The sequence below is a fragment of the Poecilia latipinna genome, unplaced genomic scaffold (assembly GCF_001443285.1).
Source record: "Poecilia latipinna isolate Pla-1442-1.1 unplaced genomic scaffold, P_latipinna-1.0 Scaffold122, whole genome shotgun sequence".
NCBI lineage: Eukaryota > Metazoa > Chordata > Actinopteri > Cyprinodontiformes > Poeciliidae > Poecilia > Poecilia latipinna.
Genome location: NW_015112738.1, coordinates 136,547 through 151,216, shown reverse-complemented (window position 1 = coordinate 151,216; position 14,670 = coordinate 136,547). Strand labels below are relative to the sequence as shown.

The following is a 14,670-nucleotide window of genomic DNA, read 5'->3' as shown; positions in this document are numbered from 1 at the left end:
TAAATTCACATTCTATGGTTTTCTTTCTATGTAATGCCCACATTATTTTGTCATTGTTGTAATGTTTTATTTCACTTACAGTGCTATATGTTGTTTTATTGTCCTTTATTCTGTAAAACTTTGAATTGCTAAGTACAAATGACAGAAGCTTGTTGCCGTACTTGTCAAGTTACCTTTTTCTTTAAAGTATAAAAAAATAAACGGCATCAAAATAAAACTTTATTAGACCAATCCCAGTGTTTGAGTAAATGTACTTCCCCTAGACTGAAAAGGGTTGGCCTTGAAGCCTTTTCCCACAAGAGATAATGCAAATATGTGGTGTTATTTGATAATATATCGCAAGACATATTTGCATTTTCTTATCCAAACAGAACAGTCCTGTGCCAGGTTCTTGATAATGTCCTTCTTAATAAGATTTTAAATTGTTGTTTTTTTTCTTTATGCACCAGTGCATATCTTAACTCTCCATGCGACAGGATCTTGTTGCAGCATAATACTGACACAGTATCTGACACAAGTCCCAGCTTCTCTTGTTCCATCTTCTGTTGTCTCCTCCTGACAGGGGTATCAGGTTTTTCAGCCTAATGGTTTCAGGCATAGCCACGTCCATGTTTTCATTATTTGCTAAACCAGCAAGACATGTACACATAAGCCAGGGCCAAAGGGTTTGGATGTTCTTTTTCTTTCTAAATGACATAAAAACAGAGAGCTGTTTAACTTTAGTACTTGACGGGAATCCATTACTTTACACTGACGTTCTAATGATGAATACGTCAAGGGGTCCTACAGACTTTACACACACACATATATATATATATATAATAAACATTTACAGACTCAGATCTCCAAAATTTGCTGGCAGATGTTTCAATCCGGAATATGGAACTTGACAATTTCAGAGACATGAAGAACAACAATAGGAGAAAGACACAAGAAAGAAAACGGGAAACATTGAGAGGGGAACGTTAGGGAAGATTGCGGGAAGAAGACAAAAAGGACACATCGAAGGGCAGCATGGATAACAGGAAGGATAGAAGAATTGGAACATGATGGAGACAAGGGAGAAATGAAAAGATGTGATGGAGAAAGAAACAAATAAAGGACAAATAAAAGGAGAGACACATCATGGAAGGACGGAAGAAGCAAAAGGAAGGATAAAGATAAAGAATTAAGACAGGACACAAAGAATGAATGAAAGACACAAGAAAGAAAGGATAGAACAAGTGTCAAGAAAGTGGGAAAGGATTAAACACAAATTGGAGATAAAGAAATGTTTTAGAAAATAGGTTAAATAATAAACTACCGTGTTGTAGTTTTTTCCATGTATGTTGACCTGGGGAAAAAAATCAGTTGCATAGTTTTTCTAGTTTACACGTAGGAACCCTTATTACGAAAAATGAAGTGTTATGAAGGTAAGAGTTTTCAAAAGTATCCTGCTGGTTACGGATTACATTTCCTTCTCATGTTACATGACTGAGGGCAAGACAATGATTCGCTGAGGAGCAGCTCGTGCTCTCTCCTCGTTGGCTGGATTGTACACGTCAGCAGTCAATAACTTGTATCACCGTTCTGTCATTCTCTTCCTGGTATTACCGTGTTGACACTTCACTCTTCACTCGGTTAAGTGTGTCAGCTTCTTTTTTGGAAATTCACAACAAAGAGATGACTTGTGTGAAGTTTGTTTGTTTTTTTTCTTTCTGAAATTTTCTTTCGCTCCATAGGTTCCTTCTGGGAGCGACTGCTTGGGGAAATGACTTGGTTTTCCAGTGGAAAGACGGCCGTGTTGGAGAAAAAGGTTGCGCTCGGATTATAAGAGAAAAAGTCACGCGGCGTTTTGGGGCTTCCTTTGAAGAGCCGCACCAGGAAACGGAGGGTCGCGGCGCGGCGGGGACTTTTAACGATGCAGACTCGCGCGAGGAGGTGAATAAAAGCCATATCTGCTGAAGTCCAAAGTTTGCTTTCAGGAAGGAAAATATGAGGTTTCGGCTGCTCAGACGGAATCTGCTCCTGCTGCTCGGAGTTATCTTTGTACTTGTGACTCTGTTGTTTTCAACACGTGTGTTAGTTTCTGAAGAGGACACGACACCATACAGCACCAGTAATGGAAATCGGGGAACGAATTCTTGCGAGATATTTAACTTCGGCTCTGTGTCAGAATTGACTCGGTCCGTTTACAGTGCCAATTACAAGCAGTGTGTCCATAATGCAGATAGGTTTCCTGGGGAGCCCCAGCTGGTGCTGGTTGTGCAGGTTCACAACAGGCCCGAATACCTCCGGCTCCTCATCAGGTCACTGGAGAGAGCTGCTGAGGTGCACAGTTTTCTCCTTATCGTCAGCCATGACTATTTTTCACAGGAAATCAACACAATTGTGCAAGGGATAACTTTCTGCAAGGTACTGCAGATTTATTTCCCCTTCAGCACCCAGCTGTATCCCAAAGAGTTTCCTGGGCAGGACCCACGAGACTGTCCCCGAGACATGTCCAAGGACATGGCTCGGAAAACAGGATGCCTCAATGCTGACCACCCTGACTCATATGGACACTACAGGGAGGCCTTCATCACTCAAACCAAACACCACTGGTGGTGGAAGCTGCACTTCGTTTGGGAGCGAGTTCGGGTGATGCAGGGCTACAGCGGCTTTGCCATCTTCCTCGAGGAAGACAACTACATCTTACCAGACTTTTTCCACTTTTATAAATTAATGATTGAGTTTAGGAAGACAAGTTGCCTAGACTGCGACATGCTGGCTTTGGGCAACCACAATGGTGTGATAGATTTCACCAGCATGTCTGATAAGGTGTTGACCTCGGGATGGATGTCGACAAAGCACAACATAGGCATGGGCATCTCTAGGGAGGTTTACTACAAGCTCATGGGCTGCAGCAATGACTACTGCACCTACGATGATTACAACTGGGACTGGACTCTGCAGTATCTGTCCGGAACCTGCATATCAAAGCCCCTTAAGGTGCTGGTTGCACAGGGCTCCAGGGTTCTACACACCGGAGACTGCGGTCTCCACCAGAAGGACAACTGCAGACCAGAACAGGCCTCGCAAAAGGTAGAGGAGAACCTTCAGAAGGCCAAGGAAGGTCTCTTTCCTCCACGCCTTGTCCTCAGTAGGGCGGAGCCAGTGGAGCACAAGGCACACATGAAGAACGGAGGTTGGGGAGATGTCCGAGACCATGTTCTATGCAACAATTATTCCAAACGTCTATGAGCTCCGCCTTTTCATCAATAGTCTACAAATGTGCCATCTTGAAGAACCTTCCATGTGTGTCTCGGGATGTAATGGATTTTGGGTTCTTTCTCTCTCAACCACCAAAGTCATCACCTAATGACTATGGGACAAAGTGCAAAGTTGCATGCTGGTCATATCTGAACTTTAATTTTTCATTTCACCAAAGTTCCACAAGTGCCAAAGTCTTTACATTGTGACTGCAAGCTCAGCCTTTTGCGTTTCTGTCTGCCTCACAAGCCAAAGCATCCGGAGATGTGATTCAATGTTGGATTAAACAGTATCAAGAGGGTACATTTTGTACTGATTTAACTTCCTCTCAAATGAAAAACCTTCATATTCTGTTTATTTGTATGTTTCTAGGGAAACGTTTGAGGAACAATTTCTGCTTGTGTATAGCTGTTTAGGGGAAGATGTTTCCATATGTTTGTGATGGTACAATTGTAAATCAGATAACATAGAGGCAAATGTACAAACTTGGTTTCAAAAATGTTCATCTACCTTCATCAAATTTGATGAATTTTGGGGTTTGTTCATCAGTTGTTGTAGTACCTTATTTTGTTCACCTCATACAATATGTATCGGGTAATGTGAACTGTTTTCTGTACTGGACAATTGGGGCGTTTTTGTCCTTTTCCTATTGTATTGATCTCCAGTTAGAGAACCAGAAAGTACTTTTTTCTTATGCTCTTATTTACTTTCTGATAGGCCAAAAAGTGACCTTTTGGAACCAGGATTTTGGTTCTGCAAACATCAGGATCACCTGCAATGCTGCTTTTCTATATTTGCACCTTCTATGTTCACAGATTGATTTTTTTAAAATGAGAACAGAATGAACTAAATGAGAATTTTATTTAAGACAAAAAATAATTTCCTTCTGTTTCATTATTTTTTATGTAATTTTGTTTTTGCCTTCAATCTGACCAAAAGTGCCTTGTTTGGAAATTTCTTCTTAAAATGCACTGACTATAAAAAAAAACTAAGTACTTAAAACATATTTACAATTTTGGGAATTTTTTTTTCTTTTGGGATATTGTTTTGGTTCTGGTGGTTTTATTCATTCAAATCTAAATGGTGATTTATGGTTAAAGCGATTTGGTTGGGGCTTCTTTCCTAACCCTGTTTTGGTGCACCTGATTTGTAATGAATGTGATTGTGAAATGAATTTCTGCTTGTGTTTTTGCTGACAAGAACATCTCGATGTCAACATTGACGTTTGGGAGAGATGATGATGACAATCCAGTGCACAAATAATAATTTCCATTAATTTTGTGTATGAGCTTATTAATGACAACTTCTTTCTTGAGGATGAATCAATGTTTTTCTTTGGTCACTTTTTTTCTATTTGTTTTGATCATCACTTGAAGTAGCTTGACATTATTTGTTAGATGGGAAAAATGCTTGTGAAAAACATGAACTTTCATAATTTCTTCAAAAAAATGCTAATAAAAAGTTTGTAAAGTGACATTGCATGGTATTTTTCTTTTAAAGCACCTCAACAATAAAAAAAAATCTGGGTTCAACTTGCGGCCTGTTTTCATGAAATTTTAGAAATATGTTGAAAGACTTTTTAAAATAAGAAAATGTTTTATTGGCTAAAACATATTTACAGACAGTACTCCACTATTTGAACCGGGTAAAGATAAAACTGCCACTTGTGGATTTTTGGGTAGAACATATTTATGGACAAAACTGTTTATATCTTAAACACAAACTGTTTACATGATTTGTACAGTTATGGCTTAATTATTGTTCTGAATATATAGTTTTTTTTCAGCAACTGGCCTTCTTGGCATTGTATACTCAGGCTGGCGATTAATTTCAACAATCGATTCATCATGATTAATCCGATTAATGTTTCAGTGTAGTGTTGCTTTTTATGTGGCAACACGAGAAATCAAGAAAAGGGAAGATCATAGCACAAAAATGAATGGGGGAAAAAAGAATCCAAATAAGTTACATTAGTGAGTTGAATTGTGCTGAGAGAAAAAATGCTTTGTTGAAACAAGATAGAAACATAGGGCAACTCAATTTTGTGAATACACTCAAATTATAGCAATGGCTATTTGTAGTATATGATAATGAGAATAATCAAAATATACAAAACTAGTAATTATGTTGAAATCAATAACCATACAGACTATGGCTGCATATGTGCCTAGTTGGTTAAAAGGTGAAATTCTAAAATAGAAAAAAAAAAAGGATCATGCAGGTCAGGAAGAGTTGTTATCTGTTTGGCCTCAGTTTATAGATTTACAGTTTACAATCATTCATGAACCCAATTTTTGTTTAATGTTATATTGTCAATAGAAGTAAATGACTAATTTTAGAAGCACAGTATCTAATTACATTTATTACATAAGGTATGTTTAATGTGCTAGAAAAGGAAGAAACCCTTAAAATTATAACTGTTAAAACTGTACTATAAGAAAAACTCCTTCCAAACAAGAAATGCACTGCGTATTGTATTTTACATGTCAAAAGCCATACGGAACCCTCCTAAAATGAGTAAAAATCTGAACTGCTATATTTTGCTCCAGTATGTCACGTGACAAGACCGCCAGTTTTCATTGGTCTGCCTCTGTTTCGTGTTTATTTCCGGAAGTGAGTTAGTTGTCACTGTCAGACTTTCCAGGCAACCAAATCGCTAACCTACGGCGACGCATTGACAGGTAAACAGTCGAAGTTTAGCTACAGTCAAACCAGTTTGGGTATATTTATAAAGCCATCTGAAAACTCTGTGTTTGCCCTAACGAACTATTCCTGCTTGCGGTTGTACATTTAGCCAGTTAGCCAGTTAGCTGTGGTTGCTCTCTGTTAGCTGACGTCATGGACTTTTGTCTTTCCGTAGTAGGGAAAAATAACACAATTAGACACAGTTCATGACTGGAACAATAGTATGGGTCTTTCTGTGATTCGAAGTATGTTTGAACTGACGTGAAAAGTGTTTTATCAGAGTGCTAACATGGTGAGATGTAGCCACGACGTCGTAAAAGTGACGTCGGAAGCCTTCTCATTCGCTTACAAACGTCGCGTGTTGGAGAAATAATCAGTGAAACGAGCTGTTTACGAACTAGTCTCCATTCTAGCCACACAGCAAGCGTGTTCGTGTCATTAACCTGTTGTCACTGTGTTGTAGCCTTCCCTCTGTAGGTGTGCCCCTGTCCACATAATGGCCCATTGGTTTCACAGAAACCCACTGAAGGCAACAGCGCCGGTGTCCTTTAACTTCTATGGTGTGGCAGGGAGCCCGGCTGCCAACAAGATATGCAAGTAAGTCTAATGTTCACCAGCTGAAACAGAGCAACGTTATCACCGAACATGTTCCTCTGACAGGTTACTGTTAAACTTAATATACAACACTTTGGCGTTGTTTTGATTGTACATGTGGGCTGATCACCTAAATGTTACAGCACACTCAACATGGACATAAAATAACCACAGAAAACTGAAAGATACATCGATACACAGACATAACAGTAAGACCTCTACCAGGTTAAAAAAATGCAAGTGTTTATCAGTTCACTGTAATAATTGGTAGTGGTGGGACATTAATTCAGAAATATTAGATGTTGTACAAACATGTAACGCCTCAATAATAATAATAAAAAAAAGATGAACAAAGGTTAGAAAACGAACAAATCAGAACTTATGTAATAGCTATTAAAAGCTCCACAATTCTAGAAATATTAATAGAAATATTAGGCAGCAAGGAAATATTTAGTAATAAACAAGATGTTGTTCAAGCAGGAAAAAAGTGACAGGTGTAAATATTCAAGAGGGTTTGATTGGTGTTAAATCATAATGGTGTATCGACTCGGTTCCCGGTCTGTATCGGCCCATGTTAGAGTTACACAACATGTTCTGGACGCGTCGTCACCACAGTTCTAAAGCTACAGTGTGCAACTTTTATATAAAATGTATATACTTTTTACACATTTGTCGAAACTATCACCATGTTGTTACAGTGTGGTATGAGACAGACTGTCTGTGGAAAAAATGTAGCTTCTCTGCTTTTTCCCACTACTAACTAGAAGCAATCAGTCAGAGACTGGAGCCGGGTCTTAGTGCTGTCAATTACAATCTTGTGTGGCGCTGCTCATCCCTTGTCCTTTTCTCTGTTTGCTCTCTTCTAAGCTGCAGTTTTTTTCCTGTCAGCAGAGTCTGTCATGAATGCTAAGGCTAGTTAGCACAGCCACCTTTGACAGCGGATAAACAATTTTTCTGTAGCAGTAAGTTGTTTCTCCACCATTAGCACATTTAGCAGCGAATACACAAGGTTCAATATCAGCGCTCAGACCCTCTTGGCTCTAATTGGTTGGTTTTGGTTGGGTGCATTTCTTCATATGGAAATAGTAGCACCGGAAGCAGGTGGAGGAGATTGATCTTTTCACACGTTATCTGTCTCATTCCAATCTTGTCAAGATATAGTATTAATTTCAAGAAATATGTAAAAAAAATAAATAAATAAATAAATAAATAAATAAATACACATGTATATATATATATATATAAATATATATATATATATATATATTTTTTTTTTTTCTTATAAAAGTCACATTTAGCAGCTTTAATGTGAGGATTCTTTTAGAAGGCAACAATTGTCTACTAAAGTTGCAGATTTTATGAGTTTGTATTGCATATCCATCATCATTGTAGCAAATTGTTATCAACATTATCCTTGACACTGTGGTAAACATGAGACAAGGGGACCAATCTACACCATGCTGGGCAGTTCAGAAAGGAAGTGGGAGGATTCAGATTTATGCCCAAAGGGCTCAAACTGTACCGATCCTGTAAACACAGACGGCTCATTTCAGTAATGGCCGAAGCCGCTCTACCAGGAGCAGCTCCTGTTCCTGTTTCTGTCTCTCATTATATCAACACGGACATCTTCAGATGCTCGTGTGTTTCTGTTTATCAGACTCACAGACAATCATCAATGTTGAGCTGAATCGCAAAATAAGGAAGACATTTTTAATGTCCCCGTAGTCTGCTCTGAAAGCACCCTTTATCACCGCCTGTAGAGGTTTTAACCAGAAATAATTTGAATAAAAAAACCCAACCACAAGTTATTGAATCCTCTTCATTTGGTAATGGAAGTCAAGGGGAAAATGACAGTGATAATAATAGTGATAATATTTTTTGAAATGTAAGTAATCCAATGTGATAAAAAGTGTTGATTTAACGGACGGTATCAGTAGAAGCCGTCTTTTTAAAAAGTAACAACTTTTCCTCACTTAGAGCATAGAATATTGCTTTGTTGCCCCTCCCCTACCTGTTACTGAACACTTCAGGTAGCTGTAAGGTGGTGATTATATTAACTATGTTCTTACCAAGTACAAAGATGAGGTAAAATATTTCCAGTTGCAAAATGCAGATGATCAGAAGAGCCATCCATCACTTTTATTAAGGTAGCACTGTTTTAAAACTCCAGCTGGTAAGCTGTTCTTCATGGAAATCAATCATGTAATGCATTTTTGTTTTAAAAAGAATTGTGGTGATACTACCATCAGTCAAGCTGTGCTATTTTTACTTCAGGTTATCATACCATCATGAGCCTCAGACCTGCCCATGTCTGGTACAGCAGGTGTTTCATAACGCTGTGGAAACTGACAGATATAATGGTGCTTCTTAGTATTTTTTTGTAAATTCTTTTAAATCAATTAAATTTGGTTTATTTCTATTGCGCCAATTCACATCAAACCCTAACCCTTCCCAAGGCACTTTACATTTTAATTCGGTCACAATTGATCCTAGATGTCAAACAGAGAAGTTGAATCGATTATTCATTCTTGAAGAAAGGCTGTTGGTATTTGAGAGACAAGATCATCAGCTGATTTCTGTCTGCGTGATGCGTTTAGTGACCTGAGGACGACCAGAGCGAGGCTGCTGGAGATGTTCACCGACTCCACCTGCACCCCGGAGATCATGAAGAACGCCTCGGACGTGTACTTCTCTCTGCTGCAAGGCAAGTTCACTCACGTCGGCCATGTTGTTTTCAGCACATTTTTCTATAAACGGACAGTTATTGAAAGGAAATAAGTGTAGAGGACTGTTTTTGCCTCTCAATGTTGCATATTGGCTCTGTCTTTTTTTTTTAAATAAGAAATTGTAAAAACACTCTCATCGTAATTTTTGTTTCATATAGCTGTGTCACAGTATCAAACTTTGCTGGGCGATAAATTGTCCAAGAAGTTATTGCCATAAACAATTATATTGTGGTTTTGAGACCGTTTTCAAGTAACATAATGATTATGGCATAACAATGCAAGAACACATTTTAAAGATTTATAAACTTGAAATTCCAACAAATATTTAACACTGGACCTGTAAGACATTTTCAATATCCAAAATAAATAAAAAAAGAAGGAAAACAACAAATAAAATAAATGATCAAGTCCTTCAAAAAAGGGCTAGTTGAGACCAAAGCACCAGACTGAAGACTTTTGTCATCCAGTTTTAGGTAGAAAGATAGAGCACTTAACAATAAATCGTGTAAATTAAAATTTCTGTAGCTGGTCTTAGTTTATCATGTGCTTAATTGATTTATTGCTTAAAACACAATCATTTTCTGGTAGATCATATTTATTTTATTCATGTAACACCATTTCCTTACAGCAGACTATAGTCAATGTGTGTTGCTATCCTTTGCATATGAAAAGCGAGTTACTACACAACCAAAATGACAGAGACGGAAAATTCCCAGTTGCTAACCAATAAGCACTCTTATATTTCATTCCTTAACTTGCACCTACTAAACGTCTTCAGTGTTTGTTGTGCCGTGACCAACAGGCTTCATCTCGTCCCTGGATGGAACTACACAGGAGAACAAGATGAGGTTCATCCAGAACTTCAAGTGGACCGACACCTTACAAGGAAACATCCCAAGGTATCAAACAGCATCTTTGAGGACGCTGTGGTGGTCTTGAGGCCCCTTGTGGGCAGATTTAACTTGATCTGATTGACATAATGTTCAGATTGTAGTTTTGTAGAAATCCTAACTCTCGGTTTCTCTTTGGCCTCTTGTTAGTGCCCAGCAGGATGCCGTCTTTGAACTGGTCTCTATGGCCTTCAACGTAGCCGTCTGGTACACCAAGTTTGCCTCAAGACTAGCTGGGAAGGAAAAGTAAGTGTCTTTTTTGCTTTTCAAGCATGTAAAAGAAAAACAAAAGCACTTGTTTACAACTTTTTGGAACTTTACAGAGGTTTTATTAATATTTTCAAGTTATGGAAGTTTATAGTGAAATTACTGCGCAAGTGTTGCTTAAGCAGTCTGTTCATTAACTGGCTACTTTATTAGGTACACTATTAGGTACACCCTGCAAGTACTGCGTTAAAACCCCTTTTACCTTTAGTAAAACACCCTATGGGTGCATTCAGACCAGCCCTGTTTAGTCTGCTTTAATCAAACTCTAGTTTGTTTGTCTGGAATGTCCAGTTTGTTTGGGAAGGAACTCTCAAAAAAAGCAAACTCTGGTCTGCCTACAAACCTAGGTATTGTTTTGGTTGAAGTGAACTCTGGTGTGGTTGTCTAGCGCTAGCGAGTGAGAAGGCTCATAGTCTTTTACCAAAGACAAAAGAAAAATTCTCCCCTTGCTAAAATCTGACACTACAGTTTTGTTCACATTTCATGAAGAAGGAGGTTGCATTCAGTGTCTTCTTCAGAAGCTTTTAATTTCCTTCAGTGGTTCTTGGTGCAGCACCACCACAGGCGAGGGGGGTACAGGTTGCTCAGAGGGGTTGGTTTGTTTGACACAGTTCAGTGTAAAAATACTTCACAGTGGCTGAAAATGGAACAGATGTTCCAACTTTGGTCCCCAGTCAAACTCATTCTACCAGATTATCAGGCGGGAAAACGTCCCAAGTCTTCATGACATTCAGACAATAACGTTTTTGAAGTCCAAAAAGGTCATTCTCATGTCCAAAAACCAAGCTGAGATAATTTTATTTTTGTGGCATCTATTATTACCTTGATGGTGCAAGTAGTAAGTGACAACTCTCAGATAGATGATAAAGGACCAAAGTGTGAGAAGAGAATATCTCCCACATCATTCGACCGCCACCACTATCTGAACCATTGATACAGAGCAGAATGGATCTGTGTTCTCATGTTGTTTACACCAGATTCTGATTAAATGAATGTTGCAGCTGAAATCCAGACTCGTCGGACGTTTATCCAAGCTAACTAACATTGTCCAGTTCTGGTGGGTGTGAGGGAAGTGAATCCTGAGTTTAATGTTCTGAACTGACAGAAGTGGAACCTGGTGAGCGGTCTCCTGCTGCTGTAGCCAGTTTGAACTTCATGAAGTTATCTAAATGCTTGAGTCCACTGAGTTGATGACATGTTATTTACTGATTCAGCATTTTATGTTCATAACCAATTGAACTGATGTACCTAATAAAGTGGCCAGTGAGTGGATCTATGCCATAGAACAGCGCTGTTGTCACTGATTATTTTTCGTTTTTAGTGGGAAAAAAGCAAACAGAACTTCAGACTCGGGGAAAAAAATGGATATGCTACTGTTAAAAAGTTTGAAATTAATTATTGATTAACAAAATGTTGTTTCTGATTTAAGCCTGTAAGATTTGTAATAAACTGTCTGGGTTGTGTTTTTGTTGACTGTTTTGAGCTGATAGTTGGTTCCCCCAATCACCCAAATATGCCAACTGACCACACAGAGAATGACGAGGATATTCTTGTAGCATACTGACGGCCATGTTTGCCTCTCTAAAAGCATAACGGAGCCCGAAGCCAAGGACGTTCACAAGAGCCTGAAGGTTGCCGCTGGAATCTTCAAAACTCTCAAGGTGAAGCAGATGCACTGGAAGTTTAAACTTCAACATTTGGCTGCTAGACCTTGGCTTTGCTGCACCAACTCTGCATATTTCTGAAAGCGAAAGATCAATGGGGTGTTAATTAAAAACAAACAAACAAACAAACAAAAAAAACAAGTTTTTGCATCTCTACCATAGGAGGTCCACGTTCCCCGCCTCATCACCCCAGCTGAAAAGGGCCGAGACCTGGAGCCCCGAGTGATGGACGCGTATATCATCCAGTGCCAAGCCGAGGCACAGGAAGGTACTGTGCCTATTATCTGTTCATGTGGTTCATGTGAACCATATGAACAGATAATAAGCCTGACCTTTAATTACTTGGACCGCAACTCAAACTTGATGACACAATGTTTCTTTAGCTACAAGTAAAACTTAATCTTATCTATCTGACCATAAAATGAATAAAAACAACCACAGTATTTAAGTGTGTGAGGGGGTGAAAGAAGTGAATGCGGTTAGTTCTTAGTCACATCTCTTTTAATTCTAACACTTTACTCTTCTTTATTTCATTTTTTTTTAATATGTAAGTTTTTGGTGTTGTGCTGAATCATTTAAACAGAACTGACTTTAAAAAACTAATATTCATTTTCATTTTTCCAGTGACGATTGCCAGAGCCATCGAGCTGAAGCACAACGCCTCCCTGATTGCAGCTTTGGCTTTTGAAACGGCGAACTTCTATCAGAAAGCTGGTCAGTGTTTTTATACCAGCAGGTAAAAAAACAAACAAAAATCATATTTAAAACGATACATCAGTACCTCAGAGGGGTTGTAAGTTCATGTTCCTTGCACTTTGCAAGAACACAGTCTTACCAAGTCTTGTTTAGTTAAAATATCTTAACACACTTGAAATAAGAAAACACTAATTTAAAAGTAACATTTCAGCAAGATATATAAACTTGTTTTTAAGTCAATAAATTGTCAATATAGATACAAAAAATAAAAAAATACAGATTTTTTCACATATAGGATTTTCCTGTTATAAGTTGCCTGCCCACTGGGTGATATCTGCACATCTGACATGTGCGGTTACTAATAGTAACCCCACTGTGGATAACTTAGCAACTTTGTCACTATATTTTGCAACCTTTAAGACAAAAAAAAAAAAAAAAAAAAAGGAAATGTGGCATTTTACACTGTCACATTGTTTGGCAGTGTAAAATACTTCTAACATTTGATCTTGCAGGTTTATTGTTACTTTGATAGTTTGAGGTAAAACCTTGTTTTTATCTGTGGCGGTGCAGACCACACGCTGAACACCCTGGAGCCAGAGTGCAGCAGCAAGTGGAGGAAGTATCTGCAGCTGAAGCAGTACTTCTACATGGCTTATGTAAGCTGACACACATTTGCAGCTTCGCTTTGGATGAGGGGCAGGGCATGTTTAACCATGAAATGTCCCAACGGTTTCTGCTTTCCTTTGCAGGCGTTCTGCTACCACGGCCAGACGCTGCTGACCAGTGACAAATGTGGAGAGTCTATAAGATCCCTACAGGAGGCCGAAAAATGTACGTGCTTTTTTAGTACCATGCTTTATTGAGAACATGCATTGTTTTGTAACCTTGGAGATGTCATACTGTAACTTTACACATGCTATCATGTATCAGTGAGCTACATGTTGAGGCATTTCTTCTCCACTTGTCATGTCTGAGTCAGAATGAATGACTACCAGTGATGCCACAGGTGCTTCCTGTGTGTTTGCTTCCTGTTTCCTGCCACTGTGTATTTAAAGGGGCAGTATTGTGTATTTTCCAGGCACATGGTGCCATTTTATAGCTAAATTAAGTAACTGTTGCCGTCTGCTGCTATGTATATCAAATTTGGCTTAAAATATATTTGACTTCATAATCTAAAACCTTGAAATTCAGGCTCTATTGCTTTAAGAACTCCTGCTCTTTTTGAAACTCTGCCTTCAGGAATTCATCATAACATGACTCCTTTATTAACCCTTTAACAATGTCTTTCATCATCAACTTTATTTATAAAGTACTTTAACAGCAGCCACAGCTGAAACAAAGTACTGAACATCAGTAATAAATAAGATAAAGGAACATATAAAAATTAAGTAACAAAGCTAAGCACAGAATAATATATTAGAAACTCAATTCAAAACACAATAAAACAATACAGCTAAGCAGATATAATCAATACCAATAAAGATTAAGTAAAATCAAGTCTCAGGTGGGTTGAAAGCCAATGAATAAAAAAAACTTTTCTGATGGGTTTTAAAAATGGACAGTGAAGGGGCTTGTTGAACCAATGATTCACTGAAAAGTAGCTCCTATAATGAGCTCAGCAGATAAGCATTTCCACAAGGAGTTTGATAATTGCTGATGTCGCTAGTCTGAAGGAGCTGAGTGAGGAGTCACAGGGGAGGGCTGCTTTGTGAGGCGGAAGCTCTGAAACCGCCTTGAAAGTTGTGCTAGGTCCACCCATGTGTTTTGCACAGCTGAATGGTTGCCATGGGAGACTAAAGGACATTCATGAAAGAATTAAGGCAACACTCCAGATATGTTTTTCTAGAGGGAATAAAACATTTCCATAATATTGCCATGTTATGTACACGTCCAGTCCTGAGTTGTGGGAGGTCTTTT

General features: G+C 38.5%; 2 protein-coding genes across 3 annotated transcripts in view; both read left to right on the top strand.

Moving 5' to 3' along the window:
• The first annotated feature begins 1,487 nt into the window (after positions 1-1,487).
• LOC106944988 (alpha-1,6-mannosyl-glycoprotein 2-beta-N-acetylglucosaminyltransferase) lies at positions 1,488-4,705 on the top strand. Of its 2 annotated transcripts, none has more exons than XM_015028353.1 (2): positions 1,488-1,619; positions 1,722-4,705. In XM_015028353.1, the coding sequence occupies exon 2, from the start codon at positions 1,975-1,977 to the stop codon at positions 3,220-3,222; it is 1,248 nt and encodes a 415-aa protein (XP_014883839.1). In that variant the 5' UTR covers positions 1,488-1,619; positions 1,722-1,974; the 3' UTR covers positions 3,223-4,705. The 2 variants fall into 2 exon arrangements, 1 of the variants encoding a protein (XP_014883839.1); XR_001424462.1 differs by lacking the exon at positions 1,488-1,619 and having other exon boundaries at positions 1,632-3,291; positions 3,401-4,705.
• Positions 4,706-5,803: 1,098 nt separating this feature from the next.
• brox (BRO1 domain and CAAX motif containing) overlaps positions 5,804-14,670 on the top strand; it is a 16,215-nt gene continuing 7,348 nt past the window's right edge. Inside the window, exons 1-10 of the mRNA XM_015028352.1 lie at positions 5,804-5,912; positions 6,380-6,513; positions 9,108-9,214; positions 10,039-10,135; positions 10,277-10,372; positions 11,982-12,054; positions 12,220-12,325; positions 12,682-12,771; positions 13,324-13,409; positions 13,503-13,584. Coding sequence (XP_014883838.1) covers positions 6,413-6,513; positions 9,108-9,214; positions 10,039-10,135; positions 10,277-10,372; positions 11,982-12,054; positions 12,220-12,325; positions 12,682-12,771; positions 13,324-13,409; positions 13,503-13,584 — 838 coding nt within the window. The 5' untranslated portion in view covers positions 5,804-5,912; positions 6,380-6,412. The remainder of the gene's footprint in view (positions 5,913-6,379; positions 6,514-9,107; positions 9,215-10,038; positions 10,136-10,276; positions 10,373-11,981; positions 12,055-12,219; positions 12,326-12,681; positions 12,772-13,323; positions 13,410-13,502; positions 13,585-14,670) is intronic.

Coding starts and splice junctions, on each gene's coding strand:
- LOC106944988 (XM_015028353.1), top strand. CDS start 1,975: ATGAGGTTTCGGCTGCTCAGACGGAATCTGCTCCTGCTGCTCGGAGTT.